The 27274-nt window shown below is 43.3% G+C and overlaps 1 protein-coding gene across 1 annotated transcript in view; it reads right to left on the bottom strand.

Moving 5' to 3' along the window:
• DOCK3 (dedicator of cytokinesis 3) overlaps nt 1-27048 on the bottom strand; it is a 566279-nt gene extending 539231 nt beyond the window's left edge. Inside the window, exon 1 of the mRNA XM_054976377.1 lies at nt 26646-27048. Within this exon, the coding sequence (XP_054832352.1) occupies nt 26646-27048 (403 nt within the window). The remainder of the gene's footprint in view (nt 1-26645) is intronic.
• Between the last annotated feature and the right edge of the window lie 226 nt (nt 27049-27274).

Below are 27274 nucleotides of genomic sequence, written 5' to 3'. Positions count from 1 at the left end.
GAACACCATCCCTCTTTGCCAAGCAATTCTTATGGTTTCCAACTCTGCCCGAGGCATGCCCACACCCCCGTCCTGTTTATTTATTTTTTTGAAAAGGGGGCATTCCTAGTGCTATTGCGCAATCCCGTTCATGAACATCACCCACAAACGGTTTAGGGCGTTCTAAAAAGCCTGTGGAGGCATCAAGGGGGGGGGGTGTCGCCATTGTTATTACAGTGAACAATGTTTTACTGCCGAAGGAGAGCCTAGGTAATTTCTGATAAGCAGACTGTGGCTGCAAAGGTTGACTCTTTCCTGGTTTTTTATTTTTTAAAAATATTAAAATTATCGGTATAGTGAAAAATCGCTATGCTATAATCATAGTTGAGTGGTAACACAACAGTCTGTGGTAATTGGCCATGTGAACACCTGTGTCCCACCGATGTCCCACAATCTTTTCCAGTGACCTTTTCAAAGGAGGTGTGGCCTTGCCATAGCAATTGAGTGAAAAATCGCTATAGTGAAAATCTAGTATTAATTTTTGTAAAAAAAGGTACGCAATGTCGTCATCAGCAATGGCGGATCTAAACCCACCCTGTATTGCACGATTCTCCTGGGGATGTGGACAAAGTATAGCACGATGCTGCCGCAGTAAGAGAGGAGATGTGAACACAGACTTGGACACTGCGGGATAGAATCCAGCGCAATGATTTCATATGAAAAGCAGAATGTAGGGAAGTATGGATTCGGCCCTTGTTCTTTAGTTCTTGTTTATAGTGGGATATTTACACACACACGATCCCAGTCACAGAGAAACTGGAATCACATCAGACAAAATAATTAAATAAAAGTTTGTGGGGAAACAGCAGCACATTAATGTAGCTGCAAAAATGCTTTCTTCCAACTTCGTTTAGTCTGGAAGATAAACTCTGCATGAGTCTGCTATTGAAGTTTCAGAGATTCCATTTGGTACAAAATGTTGCAGCTCAGTTATCAGTACCTGGTGGAGCCTGCATATTACACTCATTCTGTAATCATTCCATTGGCTGCCCATAAGTTACCAAGTTTAAATGACTATCACATACAAAGCCATTCATGGCTTTGGGCCCTCATATCTGAAGAACTACCTGGCAACTGCAAACTAATGGTAATTTCAAAATCAATGAGAGACACAGCCTGGGAGTGGCAGTTGGCTGTTCAAAGAAAACATTCCATTTGCTTATACAATCCCCTTGTGTAAACCTGAACAATACATAATTTACAATCATTATTCCCTAAAATGTATTTAAAATAAGTACAAATTAATTCCAGTGTTTAACAATATCAACTAATCAGGGAAGAATGAAATAATATACTTGAAAATAGAAGCTAGAAAGACAGAGTAGATTGTTTAGATCTGGAATTTTCTAGGAAGAGTTCAGATCCTATTCTCCCCATGGACTGCTCTTACACATGGACATAACATCTGGTCTTTAAAACAGGATGCAGAGTTAGGGGTCACACAGAATGAAGGCTGGAAAGTACTTTAAGGCTGCAAACCTGGCTGCAGAGAAACCCATGCAAATATCAGTCTGAATTTCTTGTGCGTTACTTGGGAAAGGGTTGCTGTCTAGAAACAATAATAGCAGAAACAATACTGTAAAAGAACTATATGCTGTAAAAGTTGCTATATGCGTATGACCTCTTCAACCATTTCATAGTATTGGTTTGTTTCCTGTTGTCATTTTCTGCTGATTGAAGTGCCCTTCTATTGGCAGAGGAGGACAGGATTTTTTGCCAGTTCTTCTCACTGTAGTCCCCTACTTTGCCCCCACCCTGCTCATAAAGGTTCCCCAGATCCCCGTAGCAAAATTTTAGCAAGCTGTATAAGCTGGAATAGGAGGGCAAAGCAGAAAAAGTCCCACCTGGCAAACTTTCCAAGCTTCCATCTTGCAAGCTTGTTTATTGTTTATTCTTTCCCCAATGTTGTTTAACATCTACATACATCCCCTTGCCCAGGTGATCCATAGCTTTGTGCTGGGTTGTCCCCAGTATGCAGATGACACCCTGCTCTATCTGCTGATGGCTGGCTGGCTGGATGCTGCCACATATTCCTTGGCCAAGGGTCTGGATGCCATGGCTAAATAGTTGCAGTAGAATCACCTGAAGACAGAGATTCTGTATCTGGGTCGTAGGATGACAGATTTGAGAATCCGGCTCCCAACTCTCGACAGAATGCGGTTAAGGCCTTCATCGACAGTGAAGGGTCTAGGCGTGCTCTGGGATGCCACACTTTCAATGGAGGCCCAAGTCGCATCTGTTACCCAATATGCATTTTTTCACCTTTGGCAGGTCAGGCAATTGGCACCCTATCTCTCGTCCCAGGACCTGGCTTTGACAATCTATGCAATGGTTATATCCAGACCAGACTACTGTAACTCACTATACACTGGGCTGCCCTTGAGTTTGACCTGGAAGTTACAGGTGGTCCAGAATGCAGCGGCATGTGTCCACTCCTTACTGGGATACCATTTAGAGCACATATTCATCCAGTGCTTTGCCAACTGCACTGGCTCCTGATCAAGTTCCAGGTCTAGTTCAAGTTTTGGTGTTTAAAACCCTATATGGACCAAGACCAGCATACCTGCGGGACCCCAGCTACTGGTGATCCTTGACCTGAGGGACATTTGTTTGGTCTTGACCAGGGCCAGAGCCTTTTTGGCTCTGCCTCCAGCCTGATGGAACACACTCCCAATGGAGATCTGGGCCCTGCAGGATTGTTGCAGTTCCGCAGGGCCTGCAAGATGGAGATGTTACACCAGGCCTTTGGTTGAGTGCCAGTGATCTGTCCCCCTTCTGGCTGTCACGCCCCATTCCCTACTGTCTTGAGCACTGTATCATAGCTATGCCTGTAGTTTTTTTATAGTAGTCTTTCAGATTTCAAATTTCAGATTGTTGTGATTAATTTTCCATATTTTATGGTGTTTTAACTTGGTAACCTTGTATCTTATTGTTGTGAGCCACTCTGAACCCGTTTGCGGGGAGGGCAGAATATAAATATTACAAAATAAATATAAAATAAATAAATATTGGATGCAACTCACTGTCATAGAGAAACATGATAAAGCATTTTGGAAAAAGAAAACTTATCAGCAGAGATTTCACTACTTTCAAAACATTAAATTTCCTTGTTAATTCATAATCTTTGTATTTGAAATCATTTGCCCCTTGGAGCAAAGTGAAGATGTCAGTTTGTTCAGATTGTTTGACCTTATTAGCCTGAGTCCACTCACAGCAGCTGGTCCTTGTCACCTTGAAAAGAATACCATCTGCACTAACAGCATTTAAGGGAAATGTAAGGTTTGAAACATGTAGGGGGTGATTGGGGGGCAGTTCTGAGTTATTTTAGCTGATAAATAATCTTTCACAAACCTTCAACAAGTTTCCTCCTGTCAAACACTGTAATTCACCTTAAGAGAAGTTAGTTGTCCTTAGAGAATAGTTTGCGGCATGTGTCAATTGTCACATTTGCAGAAATAGCTGTTCAGTCTTTCTGCAATCAGGAGATAGTTAATAGTCACTATGAACAAAGCCCTTTTTAAATCAAAGACTGAGATACCTATATTAATATTATTATTTGGTGCAATTAGATCCATTACATTAGCAGTTATCTAAAAACATAGTGCCTTTTATTTTATTAAAGCCAGTTCCACTGCAATGGTTTTTATACATATCATCCGCATTTACTGCATTGTTTTTACCTTGTAATCCACTTTTTGTTCATAGTAATGTTTACAATATACCGTGGTTTAGTTTGTTGTTTGCATTTTTCTCTAACTCTGTATTCCTAGTCCTATTGTTCATGAACTTGTACATTCTTGGCGATTGTGAGTTCTTTAATTTGCATCCTTTTTGCCAAAAAAAATTGTTACGCTAATCATTTTTTTTACATTTTAAGTCATCTATTTTTGTCATTTTAAAAAACCCAATTACAATGTATTCTGTTATGTGAAATTTTTGACATATGTCAAAGGATGCGTGCCAAACTGTGTGTGTTAAACTCCACTTTTGCTGGCTTGGAGTCCAGGGTGACTCCCCCCTCCTTGGGTGCCTCCTCCATCTTCAGCAGGCTAAATGAACTACAGAATTGGGGGAGGAGGGGGGTTCTGGCAACACTCATGTCCCTCTCTCTCACTGGTGATGTGCCTCTGCTGCTTGCTCTCTCTCTCTCTCTCTCTTTCTCTCTCTCTCTCTCTCTCTCTCTCTCTCTCTGTGCAGAAGATAGTGGTTTTGTCCTTCCTCCTTATCTGCCCTTCCTGGCTATTTAAAGGCTGCTCAAGGGGAAGGCCTGTACTGGGCTCTACCAACTGCCCACTTCCTAAAATGGACTGCTTGTGAGAGCCAAGGGGCTGCCTCCTCTCCCCCTTGCCTTAGACTGCCCCCCTGTTTGGCATCACAGGGTGGGGCCCATTGACTAGACCCAATAAGCTTCCTTGATGTCAGGATCAGTGTTGGACCTATTGCCCCAACCTGTAGCCTCCCTAGGCTCCTCCCTGTTGATGCCATCCCAGCCTCGTCCCTCACCCAGTGTAGAATCTGTCCCACCAGGCTGCTGTTGCTATCACAGACACCGGGGCCCCACTGCCTTCACCCATGCCAGAGATGAATGTATGCCAGGCTCCAGCTCTGATAAGTAGGATTTACAAAAATGTCAGTGAGAGACTGCTCTCACATTAGCCTAGATCACTGCCACCAGACCTTTTGTCTATCCCAAGCATAGGAGTAAAAGGACAAACCTCTCAGAGCCAAGCTACAAGTGACATTTTTCACGTGAAGGACACTTGATCATTTTCGCAAGTCTTTCTGGGAACTGAAGTCCCTCTCTCCCACCCCTTTTCCTTCTGTTCATTCCCCTCTCTGTTAGAATCGCTGCCTGAAGAGCCAGAGAAAGCCAGCGGTGGCAGCAGCTTTTGCAAATCGTCTTGCTCCCAGGGAGCTGCTCTGGAGAGGAAGAAAGTAAAACCAGGATCCACACGGATCCTCGCAGATTCTATGGTTTTTTAAATAGGAAAAACACAAATGAAACATCAAATCACATATCACAGCCAGGTCCACAGACTGAAATATAAAAAACACAGATCCAAAAATATTTGGCGCTGCCATGGTGAAAAAACATGAATCTGAGACACAGATCCTCATGAATTCATATGATTTTTACATTGAAACAAAACAAAAAGGCTGTCATGTTTTAGATCTTTTGGTTCTGTTTGTGGCAGTGGACATGATCTGGGACAGTATACTGGATTTTGGGTGGCCCCATGTAAAAATCTATGTTTTTGTGCCGTGGCGCTGCCACAAAGTGGTGGATGAATGATTTTTTTTGGTCCCATTTGTGAATATGGACATGATCTGGTTTTGTATGGTGGATTTTGGGTGGCCCTACATAAAAATCATGAGGATCCATGCTTTTAGACCATGTTTTTGCTCCATGGGAATGTCACAAAGCAGTGGATAACTGATTTTTTTGCCCCTTTTGTGGCAATGGACATGATCTGGGATTGTATGGTGAATTTTGGGTGGTCCCATGTAAAAACCTAGAGGATCCATGCGGATCCGTGCTTTTGAACTGTATTTTTGCACCGTGGCGGTTCTACGAAGTAGTGGATGGCTGAATTTTTTTGGTCCCATTTGTGGCAACAGACATGGTTTGTGATTGTGTGGTGGATTTTGGGTGGCCCCACTTAAAAATCAAGAGGATCCATGTGGATCTGTGCTTTTTTAGCATGTTTTTGTGCCGTGGCAGTGCCACGGATTAGTGGATGCATGATTGTTTTGTTGCTGTCTGTAGACTAGGGCATGATGTATAATATGACAGCCTTTTTGTTTTGTTTCAATATAAAAATCATATGAATTCATGAGGATCCATTTAAAATCATCTGGATCCAGCTTTTACCCACTCCCAGCTTTCTCCAGAGCAGCTCCCCGGGAGCAAGACGATTTGCAAAAGCTGCTGCCGCCGCTGGCTTTCTCTGGCTCTTCAGGCAGCGATTCTAACAGAGAGGAGAAGGAACAGAAGGAAAAGGGGCGGGGGAGAGGGACTTCAGTTCCAGAAAGACTTGCGAAAACGATCAAGTGTCCTTCACATGAAAAATGTCACTTGTAGCTTGGCTCTCAGGCTTTGAGGGAACTAAAACAGAAAATATACCCTGCAAGGTGACTTGCAAGCAGTTTCTTAACAAAGTTTTACCTGGTAGGTGATTCAGGGTCAAGACACCAGCTTCAGCCTTTTGAAGTTTAGGAGTCAAGAATCACAACAGAGTAAAAATATAATTATTTATTAAAATTAATAAATAAGTACATAGATATTCAAAAAAACAAGACAGACTGTGGGGATAAAATAACAAAGGCTTAGCCATAAGCTCTAACTACACCATCCTCAGTAGTTTCAGAAGGCAAACATAAAGGTGCAGATTACCTCAGAGTCTCTTGCATAGAGACAGGACCTTAGTTGTTTAGATCCATAACAGCAGACAAAGAGATGGTTGCAAAGGAGCAGCCATCTTGCAAAGGCCTCTGAGAGTCTTCTGACCTCTGGAGCTCTCTGAGCATTTGGAGCTCCTTGTACTCTCACTTCATGTTGCTAACTTAACTTTATGGGTGGGTGGGTCTGAACCGGCCCGGGGCCTGTTTAGTCAATCAGAACCCCAAGAGTTAATGTCACTGTTGCTAGCATGAACATGTGAGTGGGCAGAAATGAAACCAATCTGCAGTCTTGGTCCAGCCTCTTTCCCACAGGTGTGAGATATGCTCAGTACTCTGGAATTTTAATTGGTTCTAAGCTGTGCCATGGAGGCTCTGCTAACAAGCTAACTCTTATCTCCAAGGTCACTATATACTGAATCTGTAAACTTTCTCAGGCCTTTCTCCTGAACCGAAGATTTTAAGATGGCCACAGTTTGAATAGAAAAGCCATTTTCTTTACAGTTGCATCTTGGAGTCCAACAGTAAGCTGGGCTAGATGGACAGCATTGAGAGTTTTGCTCCCACACCTGCTGTTGGTGTCAGGATGGCCTCCTGTGGGGGGCAGCATTCCAGCCTCTGAGGCCTCTGTTGCTGCTGGTTGTGCTGCTCCTGGCCCTTAGCTGTCGGGCTCATCCATGACCTCTGGGGCCTGTTTGGGGACAAGCTGCCCCGTGGAGCTCCTGCTCCTGCTGGGCACCCCTGGCTGCCCTGTGGAGGTGCTGCTGCTGCCTCCTGCCTTGTCATTGGTTCAGGTGCTCTCTGGTGAAGAGGTAAGTGTGGGGTCACGGCCCGCAACCCTGGACACTGTGGCAATTACACAAGTATCAGATGGGTAGGTATGTTAGACAGGAAATAGTTGCAATAGTACATAGCGCTCACAAACAGTCCCAATAATATTATCTTTGATTTTGAAAGCTGGGTTCTATCATGCTGATGCTGCATAAACCTTGGCATGTCATCTTTCCCAAAATATACTGGTTGTGGTTGCATCGGTATAGTGCATGTTTTCTAATGTTCATGTTTTTATTTGCAGCCTGCTTTCATATTTAAATTTTAAGTTATCATTGTGTTACATACAGGGTGGGACAGAGGGTTAAGATTTTATTTTATGTATATTTTATATTTAAATAAAATATCCACTTGAAGTCAGATAGGTGACCTTGGGCTAGTCACAGTTCTCTGGAGCTCTCTCAGCCCCACCCACCTCACAGGGTGTTTTGTTGTGGGGATAATAATGACATACTTTGTAAACCTCTCTGAGTGGGCATTAAATTGTCCTCAAGGGCGGTATATAAATTGAATGTTGTTGTTGTTATATATTTAGTAAATTTTTCTACTGATGGCCTTAGCCTTCAGGACTAGGGTAGGTTAAAATCCACATAATTACACTGTGCATAAAAGGAATAAAAATCTAAGCTATCATTCCATGGAATGGGAAAATTAATCACACCCATTCAACATTTGTTGTTCACAGGCCATATATTTTATCTTGCCCAAGACTTAGCTCTGGATAGTCCAAGGGACCATGTCATCCTTTCCCATAACTGCCATTGCAGTTTTGAAGTTATTATGATGATTGTTACTGGTCAAGTTCACTTTATTGTTTTTGGCTTTCTCATTCCTCAGAGTATGATGGAAGCTTATATGAAGCAGAGGGGGAGCAATACTGATGAATTTATTGACTTCAGCCAACTTCCTCTGTTTATAGTAATGTCTTTCAACACTAAGCCAAAATCCTCCCCTCCCAGTTTTTCTGCTCTGCTTGCAATTTTCCAGTGATCACAGTATTCACCCCACTTACTAACAGCAGCAATCATGTTCTTAGTTGCTTCTGGATATCATTTGTTCCCTATGTTTTACCAAAAGATATTAGAAAGAGAGTAGGCCACATTGCCTCCACTCTATTTTGGCTTCAGACCTAATTTAGCTAAATTCCATAGACTGTATAACATCACTGAATGTCACAGGCCATGAAGCAGTATGACAAAGCCAAAACAGAAAGACAGCAAAAAAACATTGATCTATTTCTGTTTAAGCATCATAATGATGTCACATAGCCAATGAAATTTAACTGTGTAATGATATGTGAAAGCCGCAACAGAGTGAGAATCATGATTCCTTTCCTCATTCTGTCTCTTTTGTTTAATGAATGAGGGGGAGTGGTGCTTAGCAGCAGCAGAGAATGTGACATCAAAAGGAGAGGGAAAAAATAGAAGGGGAGCGGTCAGAGTTTTCACCTTTCCCCCTTCAAGACAAAATAATTTGTCCACAGACTTTCATCTTAGTTGTATATAATAAATCAAAAGCAACTGTACGGATTTATGGTCCAACATTTTAAAATTGGTACCTAGGCATGGTTGGAAACACAAGATGCAGCAACTTTGCTGAAGCTAAGGAAGTCTAGATCTAGTGTGTGTCTGGATAGGAGACCACTTGGAAAGCCCTTCTGCTCCAAAGAACAAAAAAGGTAAGATATAAAGGTAACAATGAATAATAAATACAAATAAAATTATTTCTGCATTCTTTTGGAGTCCCTAGAAATTAAGACTGGTATTTCTAAGCTGCTTATCATATTCCATTCTTTGTTGTTGTTGTTGCATGTATATTTCCTTGTTTAACTTGAAAGCCAAGATGGGAAATCAAGAAGGTGATGATGAAATTATTTAGCTGTGTAGGTAGAGACATAATACTAATTGACTAGAGCATTTAGTGCACAAAATAGAAAGCTGAACTACTGATTTGTAATTAGTTTTAAATCAGGTTAGAGATAAAAATATCAAGCTAATTGGCTTGCTGAATTGTGCATAGAGGGATGGCCCTGTAGGATACCCAAAGCACTGGATTCCTGGGGTTTTGCTACATGCCTGTGAGGAACACAATTATATGAAAAATACCAGTAGGAATTCTGATAAAAATGGGAGTAGCAGATAAAAAGAAATCAGTTTAGAGAGGGATTTGACAAACTAAGAATTATCCTCAGCATTAGGATGTAGTGGGAATTATTTGAGCAACTGCTTGCACTTCTAGGCATAAACTTTATGACACAAAAAGCATCAGGGGGGGGAGTTTCCATAAAATAAATCACTTGTACAGACTTTTAGCTTGTGAATCTGCCATGTTATAGAAAGGAAAGATGCAGCTAAACTAGAAAGATCATATCATTGTGCCCGTATGCCCACCACTGCCCACTGCCATTTTAAAGTGATTTGAAGGACCCAATCAACTGCAAGGACCCAATCAAGACTGTGGCATTTCTTTCTCCCCCACCCCCTTCTCGAAGCCTTTTCAATGCTGACACAGCCATGGGGTGTGTGCAGCTATTTTGGCACCTGATAAGGTACGGGGGGTCATAAGGTTGCCAACCTTCAAGCGGTGCTAGTGGTCTCCTGGAATTACAGCTGATCTCCAAACTACAGGAACCAGTTTCCCTGGAGAAAATACTGCTTTGGAGGGTGGATTCTATAGCATTAGGCCCTGCAGAGGTTCCTCCTCTCTCCAAACCCTCCTTCCTCAGGCTCCATCCCCAAATTTCCAAGAATGGCAACCCTACGAGGACACAAAACGGTTGCGTAACCCCCCACCCCCAAACATGGCTATTTCAACACTTTAATAACTGTTTTTATTTTATATATATTTTTGAACATTAACAAAATGTAAACTTTTATATAACAACATTTAAGATATTGAGCTAAACAACCTGATTAATATAAAAGAAAATCCTTATTTTTTTGGGTACAGAGTTGACAGTTGTAGCATAGTTGGTTACATATTCAAGAAATGCGGACCATTTTTCTATATATGAAGATTGATAATTGGAATTATTCATAGATGTTATCTGATCAGTTATTTTCTTAATTATCAACAGGTCCCAAATCTTCAGCAACCACTGTTTGACAGTGGGGATCTTGTCTGTCTTAAAATTTTGAGCTAATGCAGTGTTAGCTGCTGACAACAATAAAGAAACAAAATCTGTTCTCAGTTTTGAAACACCATTATCGTTCCATAAGTTAAGCAAGGTAGTTTCTGGACATTTTTCTATTTTGTATCCTGTTATCTTTTCTATGACTTCTAAAATTTTATTCCAATATTTTTGTATGTGTGGAGAGGACCACCAGCAATGAAAAAATGATCCAATGTTACCACAATAGTAAAGAGTCCAGTAGCACCTTTAAGACTAACCAACGTTACTGTAGCATGAGCTTTCGAGAACCACATTTCTCTTCGTCAGATGTTACCACAGGCTTTCCAGCAATTGGGATTTGTTTTTGCTTTACAATAATAAAGTTTTTGTGGTGTGAAATACCATCTTTTAAAGATTTTGTATGATTGCAGTTTGATATTTAAAGCTCTGGTATTGCATATTTTGGAAGACCATACCGGATTCCACTGATTTTCGCTTATATCCCTACCACAATCTTTTTGCCAAACTTTTTGTGCTGGAATTGCTGTTGACCAGATATTTTGATTCAATAGTTTGTAAAGAATAGAGATTAATCCTTTGACACCTTTCCAGTCTTTGCTTATTAGTGTTTCAAATGGAGTTAAAGTTCTGTCCAATAGGGTGTTAATATCTGTTTTGTTAATCAAACTGTGGATTTGTTGATATTGAAACCAAGGAAGTTCTCCATTATATTTTGTCTCTAGAGAAGCTTTTTAACACATTTGCTTTTAACTATATATGTCACAAAATATATAAATGCCTATATTTCTCCAAATTTTAAAGGTATCTGGGTTGTCACCTGGTATAAATCATTTTTGTCCTAAGAATGTCATTACAGGAGAGGTACCGGGTGCTAACAAGAGTCTCTGTTTGTCCCATATATGTAGGGTATCTCTCAAAAAAGGGTTATCCCAGATTCCCTTTGGTCTTTCTTGAGGTTTGTTCCAAACAATTTTTGGAAATTTTTAGGAGCTACACATGATTGTTCAATCTGTATCCATGCTTGTTTTTCGTTCTGAGCGATATACAATATTAGCAAAATGGCAAAGAGTCCACCCTTTGGACCTATTTTGATAGGGATGTTCTGGAACAAAAGTAAGTATTTGGGTAAATTTATGGCCTTTATTAGTTCAATTTTTTCTGACCAAGTTAATTGTGATTTCAACCAATCATGCAAAAGATTTTGTATTTGTTTATTAAGGCATTTAAAATTACATTCAGATATGACTTTTAAGTTGATTGGAATAATAACACCTAAGTGTCCATGGTTTCTTTACGCATTTAAACTGGTAATTGTCTCTGATTGGTTTTTTGGTATTTGGGAGAATATTTATAGGATAAATTTCAGTTTTTGAGTAATTAATGGTAAATCCTGAAACAGCACTGAAGTTTGATGTTTTGGACAAGATTACTTAATGTTGGCGGGTTGCACAGTAATAAGATATAAGTTTGCAGAGTTGCAGAGTTTGATAATAGTGCAATGGAAATAAGTAGACAGACTTCTATGATTCTAGCTCTATAAAAATATTTTACTACATAATAGGGTAAAAAGGGTGCATTTGGTAGGAAAAACAACAAACAGTTTCTTACATCTTGATAGTCTCAACTAGGTACTAGAGAGAGAGAAGCTTAGACTGCATGGTCTAGTGAAGTAGTAGTAGTGGACTGTAGTAGCAGACGACTGAACAAAGAGCAATAAAACCTTAGTATAGGTTGCTAGCTAATTGCCCCCCCAATAAACTGGCTCATCCAATAGACAATCCTGGATTCCCTCATTAAGACTAAAGACTCCCAATTTCTCTGGCAGGAACTTCTCTTGAAGCCTAAGTGGTCCTATGCTAACTAGCTATCTGACTAAACAGAACAACAATTTAACTCTTTCATGACTGAGCGTAGGATACTTGCAAAAAGTCCAACATTTATGGATTTTGTTGGGTCAATTAAGTGAATGACAACATGGTCTGCAAATAAGCTTAGTTTATGTGGCATTGAGTCAATAGTGATTTCCTTTACATTTTGATCCTGATGTATTGCATGTGCTAGAGGTTCAACTGAAATCGCAAACAAAATAGGTTAGAGGGGACAACCTTGTCTTGTATCTCTTATCAGTAATAAATTGTCTGTTCTATAATTATTAATACATAGCTGTGCTATAGGAGATTCAATGGTTCTTAAGAAATTTAAGCCAAATCCCATATGCTTTAGCACAGTTTTCAAAATAAAATTTCTACTTTATGGAACCCTTTTTCAGTAATGATTCTATTTGGTTGGTTCTACAGTGGTTAATGATATTCAATGATTTTCTGTTATTGTCTGTGAGGGTTCTGGCCAGAAATAAAGCCTGATTTGTCATTGTGTATATATTGGGCTATGATTTTGTTCAGTCTTGCTCTGATTGTAGAAAATATTTTCAAATCATGATTGGCAGCCCAATCCTAAGAACGGCGGGGAAAGTGAATAGGAACCGAACTAAGGCTTGCGACCGCGTATCTGGGCTTTACGCCCACGTAAGTCACCCTCCGCCCGCGCTGGGACGCGGCGCTGGCCCGCCGGCGGGCTTGCACTGGCGCAAGCCTCAGGCGCCCGGGGCAGCGGCGTAGGAGTGGCGTAGAGCCCTGCGCCGGCGTGAGGGGAGGGTGGGGCCGGAGTTAGTCCGCTCCCTAAGCCCCTCCAGAAGCGGGAACGCCCACAGCGGCGCAAAAAAGCTACGCCACGGAAAAAGTAGGCGTAGCCCATAGGCACTCATGGAACGGCGAAAAACCGGCCCCCTCTCCGAGCGCCCAGCCCCGCCTCCATGGCCCGAAGGAGCATAGGATGCGAACTATCCCGGGGACCAATCAGCGTGCACGCCCGGCTTAGACGAGCCCCCCTCTCCGCACCCAATCACCTGCGACCGCGCCCTACAAAACATCCGGCCAGCGCCGGCCAAAACCCTCAGGTAAGTGAGCACGTCGCCGGAGGCTCTGTCCGTGTGCTGCGTGGCGTTGCCCCTTTGAACACCGAACGGGGGTGAGGGCATTCACGGTGGCAGGCACAGAATGCACTCGGGGGACTTTGCGAAAAAGTGGGCGCACTTCCCATAAAAGGGAAGAAGTGCAAATGTCTGGCCTAACCCCCTTTTTACCCTGACAGGAAGAACAACTCAACATCTAACTGGACTCATGCAAGCTAGTTGCTTCCAACTAAGCACAAACAAATTAACCCTTCCGTGAGAGAAGGGAGTGACACTTGGCGAATTTACAGCAGCCTCTCCCGTTTCCTTGCAGGTACCCTGACCCCGGTATTCCCGCCTGATGTTGACTGACGGAGCGCTGACAGGTGAGGTGGAGGTAGGGGAGGGGGGATTAGTGCAAACCGCCCATTCACCTGACCCCACCCGCTCACTTGCCGCTTCGGGGGAGGCCCAGCAGGAGTGGGGGGCGACCATGGCCGCCCCTGGCCGCCTCAGAGGCAGGCGCCCCAGAAACCACATGCGACCAGGTGTTTGTTATGACCAGCTCACTCCTCCCTTAAAGGTAAAGGCTTGCCAAGGCCGAGTGCATCCTCGCCAGACTGCCGTGCATCAGCTGGTTGCTGTTTCCCTCGACTATGTGCATCCTCCCGGATGGCGGAGTGTGGGGCTTGCCTTGCCAGTGGAACGAGGCAAAGCCCACATGTGTCTTTTCCTCCCGCAGGCACGTCCAGGGCAGGGCTGCTCCCCCGCCTCCCTCCCTCCCCAAACATCTCTGACGGAGGGTTGGCTGCAGCCCAGGAAGCACTTTCGCGCCACGGCCTGCATCTCAGCACTGCCCCGCCGAGCGGGAAGGAGGGCTGTGCAGAATTCCCCGGCTCCCTTGCTAGCCTAAAAACAAGCCCACTTGTTCCAGTGCAATAAAACGAGTCGTAAAACAACTGCTTTCTGTGTCTGCGAGCCTGACTTCGTCCTCTGCCCCTCCCCCAACACTCCCGTCACATCTCCCCACCTGCACATTGCCACAAATGTATCTGACAGACCCCGTTCTGCCTCCCCGCCCCCTCCCTCCCCTCACAGTAACGTCAGGTAGAGGGTTGGGGCACAGCATGTCAGCGGGGAGGGGGGAGCCACCGAGGGCGCTCGATCCCTGGTAGGGCGAGCAGCTGGCACCCAATAAGCCAGGGAGAGGGTGGCCGGGGGTGCTGCTGCAAGGGGGAGGGAGATGGCACGGGAAACAGTCCGCTCACTGGATCCCTTGCCCTATCAGTGAAGAAACTAGGGTAGCGGCAGACAGATGCCATATCCCAGGCAGGAGGTCTCGTGCGCCTGGGGAGGGTCGCTCCCGTTGCAGCCGCAGCCACAGCAACAAAGTCCCATGAGCGGCTGCCTCCCAAAGTGGGTCCAGCCCCTCAGGTGTCTGCGGCAGCCCTATTGGTCATTCCAACACCCTCCACCCCGCGGTGTCCCGCCTCACATCCAATCCTGCGGGGCAGTTGCCAGCCTCCCACGCCAACATGCCATGGTTGTTGGGAGGGGTGGGGTGTGTCCAAGGCTGCGCGTGGCTCCGCCCTGGCCCGGCGCCGTCTCCTGCTTTCAGCATCCGTGGCCGCTTGCGTTGCCTTGCGGGGGGGGGGACCCACTCCTAGGCTGACAGCCCCACCAATCCTGCAGGGCAGGCCGCTGGCCCCGCCCACAGGGGCAGTGGAGGAGTACGCCACCCGCACAAAGTGGCCGAAACGCAGAAGCCCGGGGTCCCCTGGCTGGCTACCACAGTGCTTTCCCCCCCCCCCCGCCCGGGCCATGCAAGCTGAGTAGCCACCCCAGACCCCGGGAGGGGGAGGGGGGAGGGGGAGGGGGAGGGCCCACCCAATGGCAAGTTGCGCGAGCACCCCAACTCAGGGCGGCATGCCAGGCAGGGCAGGTGCGTCAGGGCGATATGGAAGACATGCCAGAGCGGCCCCTGGCCAGTCCTTGTGCATCCTTCTCTTCCCCCCCTCCCTTTTGGAAGGGATGCGCTGTCAGCGCGGGCCTGGTCATGGGCCCCTGGCTGCCTGTCCTTCCAAATGGGCTCTGCCCAGCCCTGCCTCCCCATGGTCCCTTGACACCCACCCTCTCCTACACGCCTCCCCTTCCTCACGTCTGCTGGGGGAGGTGGGATGGTATAATAATAAAGGCTGATTTCTGTGCAACGGGTGTCTGTGGTCTTTGGCTTGGGACGGGGATGGGGCGGGCCCGCTGTTTCTGCCTCTTAGTGGCGGCCTCAGGCCCACCCTCCCCTTGGGCGTGACTTGGTGGCTGTTCCCTACTGCCGGGACTGGCTGCTGCCCTGGATTCCTCATGGCAGGGCACCTTCCAGTCCCATGCCAACCTCTCTGGACACGGCCGCCACGGACTTGGCGCTGCGTTGGGCAAACGGTGGAAAGGCTCCTCGGACCACGCCCACCCCTCTCCTTCCCGACTGTGAGCCCCGCCCAACGCACGAGCCGGGGTGGTCTGCCGGCATGGGCGCGATTTGCCTGCTGCTCTGGGGCCTGGCCGGGATCGCGTGCTGCCCATTGGCTGCGCCTATCCTGGCCCCTCCCCCTGCTGCTTGTGGGGAACAGCGCCCTTTGGCTGCGCCCGGCGGTGGCCGCGCATCAAGCCCGCCCACAACGCTTTCTGGTTCTCCCAATTTGCATCTCTGCACTGCTGCTGGGGCTGGCGCCGCTGCACTTCGCTGGCACAGGATACGGCCTGGCGGCGCCACTGCTCCGTCTGTGCAGGCACGCCGGCGTTGGGGCCGGCCATAGGATTGCGCTGTTAGGATAGATATGGGCCTATAAGATTCTGTTAAAGCAAGATGTTTACCCTCCTTAGGGATTACAATAATATTTGCTTCTCTCCCATTTAATATCAAATAATTACAAGTTTCTGTTATCTGTTCTATTAACTGTAACTTGAATTTTTAAATAAAACTTAATGGGTAAGCCATCTCTGCCTGGCATTTTATTGTTCTTAAGATTTTGGATTGCTCTGGCTACTTCTGTGTTAGTAACAGGCTGATCAAGATATTCTAGATGTTCTGATGTGAGTTGAGTTTTGAAATTTATTTTATTTAGATATTCAATTATTAAAGTTTCTTTTGTAGTCTCAGATCTATATAATTTTTGATAAAAATCATAGAACAATTGGGCTATATCTTTAGATGTAGTTAAAGATTTCCCAGGGGAGGGGGTAATCAAGAATATAAGATCTGAAGATTTTTTTCTTTTTTACTCTGTATTTTAGCAATTTCAGAGAGTTTGGATTTTTAACTATGAATTTTTGTTTTAGATATGCCATATTTTAAATTTTAGAAGTTTCCAATAATTCTAGTTTTTACGCTCTAGATCCAATTTATGTATTTTTTTTACCCCCATGTTTTATATGCCTTTTTTCCAAATGAGTCTATTTTTGCTTTTATATCCAAGATAGTTTTTTGTCTAGATTTTTTATATGTTGTTGCTTTTGATATCAGTATGCCTCTTATTACAGTTCTAAATGCATCCCATATAATATCTTGGGAAACTCCACAGTTAGAGTTTATTTTAAAATAGTTTTCAGTTTCTTCTGAGATTTCCTTACAAAACTTTTCATCTAATAGGAGCATTTTATTTAGGGTCCAATTAGGACCTTTCCCATCAGATAGTTTATTTATTCCTCAGACTGATTTTATCAGTAGCCTGATAAAATTTGGTTCCCAATATCTGCCATTTGGATTTGGGTTAAAATTTTGGAAGCTAAGATATAGTCTATCCTTGTATACATGTGATGAGCCAGTGAAAAATAAGTAAATTCTTTTGATCCAGGATTTAATATTTGCAAAACATCTAGATCCTAATGGTCCAGAATTTTGCTTAACTTAGATTTTCCTTTTGTTGTTTTTTTTAACTGTGTTTATGAGATTTATTATTCTGGATTTATTATGTGATTTAAATCGCAACCTATAAGCACCTCACCTTTTTGGAATATAGCCAATTCTGCCAGAGTATTCTTTATAAAATCTAATCTGTTTGTATTTGGGGCATATAATGATGCTAAAGTCAAGGGGATTCCATCCATTTCATCCTTAATAAAGAGTATTCTCCCTTTTGGGTCACTATTTGTTTCAAGGCATTAAAAAGGTATCCCTCTTGAAATTAGAATTGTCCCCCCCCCCGGCTTTTAATGAACCTGGTGCCTGAAAAATTTTTGAGCAAACCAGTTTGTTTTTAATTCTTGCTTTACTACTGACCTATAATAAGTTTCTTACAAAAATAAAAAATGTGGATATTCTTTAAACAAAACTTTTGAAACTCTCCTAAGCATCAGAACATTGTTTAACCCCTGCAGTTCCAAATTAGAACCTTTAGAGATGACATTACACTGTTTTAAGAAATAGATTTCCTCTAGTTGATTATCGATTTGTTTTATAATGATGAGCCATTTTTTTGTATTTTTGATTATCATATTATACAATTCTTTTTGAGCTATCAGATTTGAATAAGAATCCTTTTCTGTTTACATACCTCTGTACCTGAGTTACAGCATTTGGTGAGAAAAAATTGTATGTAATATAACTTTGATCAATAACTTTAACCAGTAAACAAAACAGCCCCAACTTCTTGTATACCTTTCTCCCATTTCTCTTACACCCTTCCCCCAAATTCCCTACTACCCACCCTATTACTGATCTATAATTATCTTAATTTCTTGATAAGAATTAGCTTATTTTAAGGCTCCCCCCCTTTTAAATTTATATAACACTCTAAAAATTAAATAGTAATAACACAATTTAACTGGATATAATTATTCAAAAAAATTTAAACCTCTATTATAAGGTAGTTTTGTGGAAATCTGATCCAAATCAGATAGACTTAGGTATACCCCTTAGTCTAACCATAAGTCTTATTGTTGGGAGACAAAATAAACTAACAGTGCAATCCTATGCAGAGTTACTCCAGTCTAAGTCCATTGAGGTCAATGGGCTTAGACTGGAGTAACTCTGCATAGGATTGCTCTGTAAATCTTACTCGCCCTCCTTTTATAAGATAATGTTGATAAAGTAGAGTAAAGTACCCTTTTTTAAAGATGTTGTGCATTGAAAAGTCCAACAGAGTTTCAGGTTTTCATCTGGTATTTGAGTTGTAGTCGATGTTCAGGTAGCACTTTGTTCTTTATCTTCCATGGATGTATTTAAATTTAAAGATTCAAGAAAAGTTTTGCCTGATGCTTCATCGTGAGCTTGATACAGGATCCTATTCTGATGTACTTGCTGTTTGGATGCACTGTTCCATCTATATCTGACATTTGCTTCAGTAAGGTTTTGTGTTATGGGTTTTTTTCTCTTTTGCAAGATTTCTGGGGGTAAATCTTGATACACTTCTATTTTTTTCTCATTATATTTGAGACCATTTCTTTGTTGTGCAAGTCTAAAGATTTTCTGTTTTGTGCATGTATGGAGGAATTGAGCTATTACATCTCTGAGATATCTGGATCTTGAGTCAGGCTTTGGACCCAAGTGGAAATATCTTATTATAATAGGAGCAACACTTTTTTCTAGGTCCCATACAGATGCTAGCCATGTAGAAAGAAAAACAGAAACTTCAGAGGAGTTTTCCACAGATTCTTCTAGTCCCCCAAATTTTAAATTATTTTGCCTGAGGGTCAAATCCAAATCAAGAAGTTTATTTTGCTTGGTTTCTTCTGAGGCTTGCAGAGTTTTAATTTCTTCCTGTAAAGTTATTCCCAGTTCTAGGGCAGTATATGCTGTTTTGGATGTTTCTTTTAGTGATTTTTTAATTTCCTTTAACTGGGCTTTCACAGGATCTATTATTTGATGTAGTTTTTGGGCGATTTTCTGCTCCAAGAGTATCATCATTTCAGAAAAGTCATTTTTTGTTAGCAGATCTTTGTCATTTGCATAATCAGCCTGCTCAGAAACCATTTTAGAGGCTTTGTGTTTTCCAGGGCCCATCACTGAGCTCGACTCACTTGCGGGGAATCACTGGTCGATTGCTTTCTTTTTGTTCCCATTGCTTTCCCCATTTCGCTTCTTGTTTTTTAATATTTATTTGGCTCAATAGGTGCTTGTAATAGCATTGGAGGGAGAGTCAGGTTTGGGAGCTCCAGCTCTAAGCTGCCACCATTTGCGTGCTCACTCCCCCCCCCCATTTCAGCACTTTAAAAGGAATGGGAGGGAGAGTGCCCCAGCCCCCTGTACTGCAGGACCAATCAGGATTGTGCCCTCACAGCATTTTAAAACCACTTTAAAATGGTGGCGGCATCCCTATGGTGGCCACAACAAAAGTGTTGCATCTAGTTTGGCACTTAGAAATTGAGACAGCACTAAAAAAAACTTCACATTCAGAATGTGTATGTACGTTGTTAAACATCTGAGCATTTTTGACATCTAATCACGACTTCAGTAAAATTTCAAAACATCTTTGCTTTTCATAATATCTTAAAAATTATAGCCATTTTTTGCTGCTGTTAAAGGCCACAGTGCTGGTGTGAACAGTGGTACTGACCAGAAACAGAAATGGGCATGTTTCATGAACATTTTCTCCCCCATGCAATGTTTCCCTGTTTCGACAGCTTTTTTCTTTCAGGGTTGTATGTGAAAGAGGACAAATGATTGCTCTGCAGCCTCCAGTTCCCACCTGTCTCCCATGGTGCACCCTATTAAGTGCTCCTTTCTCTAGTACCATTGTTTTGTTTTGTTTTTAAAATCTATTCACAGAACCCACAATCTGGATAGCTTTCTTTCCATCAATGGGATTCTAAAAATAGTGCTAAGACAGGAAAGCAACACAAAAATGGTGAAAATGGGGGAAGTGGTTGTGAAATTGTTAAGTCTTCACCCCTTGTGATAATTCCTCTGTTCACACTAAAATTCCAAGCTGGAACAATTTTAGCACAGCGGTAGTGGACATGTTATAATAAAATTGCAGAAGGGAGTTTTATAGACATGAAACCAATATCCTAAACGTTAGTGGCAACTAGCGTTGACTCATTGTTTGCTAGTTTCAAGCTGCTTACGTTAAACTCTTTTTTTTTTAATAATCACAATTTCTCCAAGTGTATTTGTACACTGGAGTCTCCAGACTCAGATTTATAGTGATTTTGAAGAAGTCCTATGCATGTTTAAATCACAGAGGCAGAATTTTTCAAACATTTTAGCTGCATCAAATAAATGTTAAATAAATATCTAGCAATTGGCTTGGGGAAATATATTGTTTCCAGAAACAACTGAACACTTCCATCTGCTCCTCCCTCTTGTTCATGGTACTTCCACAATGGAGCTGCTGTCTTTAAGATGGATCTCAGAACCACCATCAAATAGGAGCAACCCTTGGGGGAATTTGAGAGCTGAAATCTTTAATTCTTCTTGACCATTGAAGAGAATCAACCTTCAGTGGAGCTATGTCTAAGGAATCACCATTTAACTCCATCTCCTGTTAGTCCAGTTTTGATTTCCATTATTATGTCTTTTGTTCACCTTTCATCATGACCTAGGGCTCTGTCCAGTCTTTATCTGAGTCTGAAGACACCAAAGACAGCAAAGCATAGAACCACAAACCATTTCTGAGAGTACCACTTAGCATGAAACTGTCACAGGACAGCAGTAGGAGTCACAAAGGATGGAGATACCTGCATCCACTGATCCCAAGAAGGTAGCTTTTCCTTTGCTCTTTGACCCAGAACCATCAGCAGTCCAAAGGATGCTTCTCCATGTGCCCACTGATCCTAGAAGAGGCAAGAGGCATTTCAGCCCCACCAGAATACATTCATCATGAATCAAGCACTGCCCCTTTAGCAGTTATTTCCAGGGGGGACAAGGCCTGGAGATACACACTTCCAACAAGATTACTTAAGCCCTTTGTTTCAGGCTTCTCCTTGTATATCACTCCAAGATCGCTGCTTGTCCAGATCCAACACCAGTGAACTTTCTAAGCTTCTTACTGGCTGTGCATTCCCTTGGGTGTTTGCTTTGCCTCTCCATCCTCTAGAACTCAGTCTTGAGAGCAGGAGCCCAGACTAGAGATGGGCATGAACTGAAATAGGAACCAAGCTGGTTCATGGTTCACGAACAAGCAGTTCATCAGAGCCCATTTCTGACAAACCCTCCTCCTCCTCCCATTGGGTGAAAAAAGCAGCTGGGTGGAAAGTTTGAAACTTTTCTTGCTGTTTGTAAATTCATGTGGTTTGTGTCATGTCTGAGCCCCATCCATGCCAATGCTAATACTGAACCATTGCTAATGCTTTACCTTAATGTCATTTTGCAAATGCCTTAACCATCACTTTCATTTCACAAGCATCCTAAGAACACAGCTGTCTTATCTCCAGGGCCGGCACGCCCATTGAGGCCAGGTAGGCGGTGGCCTCAGGGTGCGGGGGTGCCGGAGGGGGTGCCGGAGGAGGCATGGGGGGCGGGAGCACGCACCACGGACCTGCAGCCTCCTACCCTCCCACCCCAAGTCGTTGCCACCACGACCAGAACACTCTCCTGGCCGGGCATCTGCAGCGGCGCAGGGAAACTGAGCAGGAGATCTCGGAGGCCACCTGCGTGCCATCCCAGCCACCCGCCACAGCAATCGGGCTGGCGGTGTGCACGCACCCGTGATGATGTCACATGTGACATCATCACACAGGCCAGTGCGTGTGTGCGCGGGCATGGGCGCTCAGCCGGCCGGCCGCAGGTGCCAAAAACCCTGGCGCTGCTGCTGCTTATCTCCTTCCTTTGAAACTCCCAGAAGCGACCTTGCACTGTCTGAAATGTTACAGTTTAATCTTATGTCTTTTGTCCTGTCTAGGCTTATGTATAAACCCTGGAAGAAATTCCCAGAACATTTCCCGCGCAAACCTGTGGTTTAGGTGGGAGGGGGGAATGATTGGGTATTTGGAGATGTACTTTCTTCAAGTTTCTATTCCTGTCAAAGAACATATACTGCTTAGATACTTTCTTGCTTCTGAGTAATCCTATGGACATATGTATGGAAATGATTTGATTTCTGAATAAAACCATTTAACCAAGTGCTTGGACTTCTTGTAGCAATGGTACAGGGATCTGTCTACCATATCCTGTCACCCATAACCTGACAGTTCATGGTTCGTGGTCTGTCACTTTTCACGAACCATGAGCCACCATTTTCCTGCTGGTCTGAGCTAAATCTCATACTGAGCCTCACTCCAAGGGAGGCAGAGATTGCTAAAGGTGTGTGTGGAGCAGGGAGTGATACAGGTGGATTTATAAGCCATCCAAAGTATGACAGATATAGAAGCATGGTTAGTTTAGCTTGCATCCAATACTCTCACAGAGTGAGCTGACATGTTTGCCCCTTGGTCTGATTGGGAAAGGTTCACTGAAGTGAGTAAGACTAGAAACATTGCTCTGAGCCACATGGAGAATTCGTTCAGGGAGGTATCCAGTACTCTAAAGTTGTGCCAGGAGAGTGAATGGCTTTGAAATGGCAATCACCCAAGCATTATCCCTGTGCATCCTGGATTCATCTGAACTGGAGTTGTGCAGGAACAGCATTTGATGGATTACACCTATAATGTACTGAGCTATCTCATGGGATTGTCATATGGAACAGTTAAAATGTAAATAATGTTTAACCAACCTTGTAAGAGTAAAGGGAGGAAAACAAACATTCATTACATTTGTCAGCTCTTGGCTTACTTTCATTAGATATTGAGAAAATAAAAACACAACATTGGATGCATATGTAGAGAACTGAAATTTAATTGTTTTATGTTTTCATATTTAGGAACTTAAAAATGGACAACGGATGTGTGTGTATTGGAAATTGAAATAAAATACAACAATAAAAATAGTACTGGAAAGTTCAGGTTAATAAGTAGCTTATAGGTCCAAACTGAAGCCTTTTTCAGACAGTAATTCAATGCATGCCCTTGGTTTATAGCCTAAGGCCATATTTGGTGCATGGGGACATATGGGAAGAGATAGTCCTTTAGATATGTGGATCCTAGTAAATGGAGGTTTAAAGGTCATAACCAACACCATGAATTTAACTTGTAAAGAAACTGGCAGCCAATGTAGCTGTTTTAAGACAGCCAAGTTATGTTCCCGTTCACCTGTCCCTGACAATAATTGGGCTGCTACATTCTGAACTAGCTGCAATTTCTTGGTTCAGTAGTCCAAATGTGAAGTTAAAAAAGCATGGATTGATGGTGTGGTCAGATCAGCTGAATCCTAAGAAATGAGAGAGCTGGTGAACCAAATGTAGCTCGTAGATACACTTGTAGCTACTATATGAGGCTGCCTTTGAGAAGTGTTTGAAGACTTCAATTGGTGTAGAATGCTGTGGCTGGGATGTTGGCTGGAGTGGGTCTTACAGACTATATCAATCTTGGTCCCAAATTATTTCCAGAAATAATTCAAGGTGCTGGTGCTGGCATGTAAAGCCCTGTATGGTTTGGAACCAACATACCTGAAGAACCTCCTACTACCTTATGAACTTACCTGACCACTGTGGTTATCTTCAGAGGCCCTGTTTTAGGTGCCCCTACCTTTTGAGATTTGGCGAGTGGCAACCTGAGAGAGGGCTTTCTCAACAGTGGCACCAAAACTCTGAGACTATCTTCTCAGGGAGATTTGTCTGTCTCTTTCTGTTGCCATTTTCCACGAGCAGGTGAAGGCTTTTTGTCTCATTTGGCATTCCCTTGGTAAGCCCTCCTTCTTAGGGATCCCATTCCCCTGGTGGGAGCAGGGGATCCCCCGCTTTCACCCTCCACCCCTCACCTCCACTTACCTGACCGTCAGGTAGGGTTGCCAGGTCTGGGTTGAGAAATTCCTGGAGATTTCAGAGGTGGAGCTTTAAGTCAGTGGGGTTTGGGAGGGAAGGGGCCTCAGCAGGGTATAATGCCATAGAATTCACCCTCCAAAGCAGCCATTTTCTCCAGGGGAACTGATCTCTGTTGGCTGGAGACCAGCTGTAATTCCAGGAGATCTCCAGCCACCATCTGGAAGCTGCAACAATTAAAGGGAAGCCCCCAGAAAAGGACACGTAAATTACAAACCGGAGAGCAATGCAAGTAATTGCATATGAACATTTTTTATATATATACAAAAGTGCAAAAGTGCAAGAATGTGCAACACAGTTTACAATAGTTTCATGAATGAGGTAGAGTGGTCCGTCGCCAAGAGCAATTACAAAAATTCATATATATACAATGATAAGCTCAATCGAAAGTGGAGAGTGCAACCAAAGGAAAAGGCAGTCCATGTGTCCATAGATGGAATCAATAAGACAAAACTAGCCGACGGGCATCAGCTGTTATTCTCAGTTCCCGTTTCGGGTCTTCTTCTTCCAGGGCTAGTCTCCATGGGCTATTGAATAAAAGTGCACTAATAAATTCTAGTTCTGTATACAATGCATCAATCAAAAAACAAGGTCAAATAGTTACTCACTTGCCGTTGCCATCTCTCTTCGCACCCCACAATCAATTATGCTGAGCACAAGTTAATCGACAGATGATCTGCTCAACGACCCGCCCCGTTATTTATAGTGCCTCTCTTGGGTTACATCATATGCATAATTCTAACAATGGGCTTATCTCTGCGAACACTTATCCTTATTTAAATTGTTAGGACCCGCTATCAACAATTACAGAGTGTTGTTAAGAAACAAAGCTGGAGGAGCATAAAGAGGGCATCCTAACCCAGGAAGCAAGAGTAATCAATTGACTGGTTCAACCCAGTAGGACTCAAGCTCTTCAGCTCAAAAATCCATCTATTTTCAGATTGCAAAAGTTTAGTGTTGCCTTCTGTGTCAAGTACCTCCAAAACTGAAACTGACAAGTCTCTTGGATCATTATGGCTGGACAGAAAATGTTCCACAAGGGGAGCCTCCCTGACATTATTTTTGATCCTAGACAGGTGTTCCTGAATCCAGATACGTAATTGACGTGTGGTGCTGCCGATATAATTAAAGCGGCAGCCACATTGAATAACGTATACAACGTAAGAGGATTTACATGTAGAGAATCTCAACAGGGGCATCTTCTTGAGGGTTATTATGCTCCGTAGGTCCACCATCAAATTACATACTGAGCAGTCCCCGCATGGAAAATGTCCTGCGGGCAAGGAACAAACGGGAGTAGGTCTACAATATTCGGATCTAACAAGAATATCCTTGAGGCTTCTTGTTCTTCTAAGGCCCGCTAGTGGGTGTTGTTCACATCCAACAATCCCACTTACTAAATGCCAGTGTTTTTAAATAATTTTATCTATAGCCCCTGTCATTGAAGTGTACTCCAAAGACCATTTAATTCTAGTATTTCCCTGCCGAGTTTTGGGCTGCAAAAGTACTTCACGTGAGGTGGACTCCGCCCTCCTAAGAGCTGATCGTCTCACTGCTCCAGGGTAGTCTCTAGAGGCAAAACTTAGATTCATATCTCGACTATGCTGGAAAAAGTCAAGCTGATTGGTGGAATTCCTTTTAATTCTCAAAAATTGGCCAATGGGAATGTTGTTCCTCAAACGCCTGGGATGGAAGGAGTCATAATGCAGATATGAGTTCCTGTCCGTCGGTTTTTTATATGGCCGCACACCCAGAGAGCTCGGTGTGCTTTTATAAATGATAACATCTAAGTAATGAATACAATGTTCATTCCCCTCCCATGAGAACTGTATGTTAGGGTCAAGAGTATTAAGCCAGTGCCCAAAGTCCTCCGCAAGATTCGATGAGTCAAGAATGGCTATGACATCATCTATATATCGTTTGTAAAAGACGATTGATTCCTTAAGGGGACTATGCTCCGAAAAAATATATTGTTGTTCTATCTGTGACATAAAGAGGTTGGCAATGCTGGGGGCCGCAGCACACCCCATTGCCACCCCTTTTGTTTGATAATAATATACATTGTTGAATTTGAAGTAATTTCTCTCCAAAATAATGTCCAAGAGACTAAGTAAAAACGGAGTAGAGGGAATTTGTACGGTACGTGACCACAACGCGCTTTCTACTCCCGCTCTACCTCCCTCATGCGGTATAGATGTATATAGAGACTTGACATCAAGTGTCATAAGATATGCCGTCTCAGGTATAGTTAAAGATTCCAGAAGGGATATGAGCGACATAGTGTCTTTAAGGTAAGCTGCGGTATGCATAACCAGTGGCTGGAGAAAAAAATCAATGTAAGTGGATAGTGGCTCGAGTACTGAGTTGGATCCCGAAATAATCGGTCTGCCGGGAGGAGGAAAACCCGGTTTGTGTATTTTGGGCAAAATATAGAAGACCGGGGTACGGGGGTGTTTATTAATTAAAGCATCATGGGTCTTCTGGTCAATATCGTTTGCAAGTAGCCCTTCCTCCAGCACAATTTGGATGATGCGCTGGATCTGTTTTAAGGGGTTACAGGGGATCCGCTTATAATCAGTCTGAATGTTTAGCTGACGCTCAGCCTCCTGCTCATAGTGGGCTGTATCCTGGATAACTATGCCGCCACCCTTGTCGGCGGCCTTAATTATAATATTGCGGTCATCCCTTAGAGACTTTAAGGCAAGCCATTCTTGTCTGGTTAAATTATAATTGCAGTGAATTTTATTCTGCTCTAGCCGGTCAATATCCCTGAGGACTACTTGTTCAAACGAATCAATCAAAGGGTCAGAGACAGATGGGCAAAAAGTGGATCGCAATCTAGTCCCCATATATGGTGAAGGGTCCCTAGTACTACCAAATAATTTTTTAAGTTTAATAAGCCTAATCAATTTGAAAAAGTCGACGCGTGTTCTAAAGGCATTGTGACGTGGTGCCGGGACGAAACCAAGTCCCTTATTAAGGACTGCTCTTTCGACATCAGTCAGGGTTCTAGAGGACAGATTGAATATCAGGTCCGAGGTCTGTTGTTCTTTCTGAACCGGGACCCTAAAAAAT

The sequence above is a fragment of the Eublepharis macularius genome, chromosome 4 (genome assembly GCF_028583425.1).
Source record: "Eublepharis macularius isolate TG4126 chromosome 4, MPM_Emac_v1.0, whole genome shotgun sequence".
Lineage (NCBI taxonomy): Eukaryota > Metazoa > Chordata > Lepidosauria > Squamata > Eublepharidae > Eublepharis > Eublepharis macularius.
Note: the sequence above shows the minus strand (reverse complement) of the source record. Positions and strands in the feature narration are given on the sequence as shown.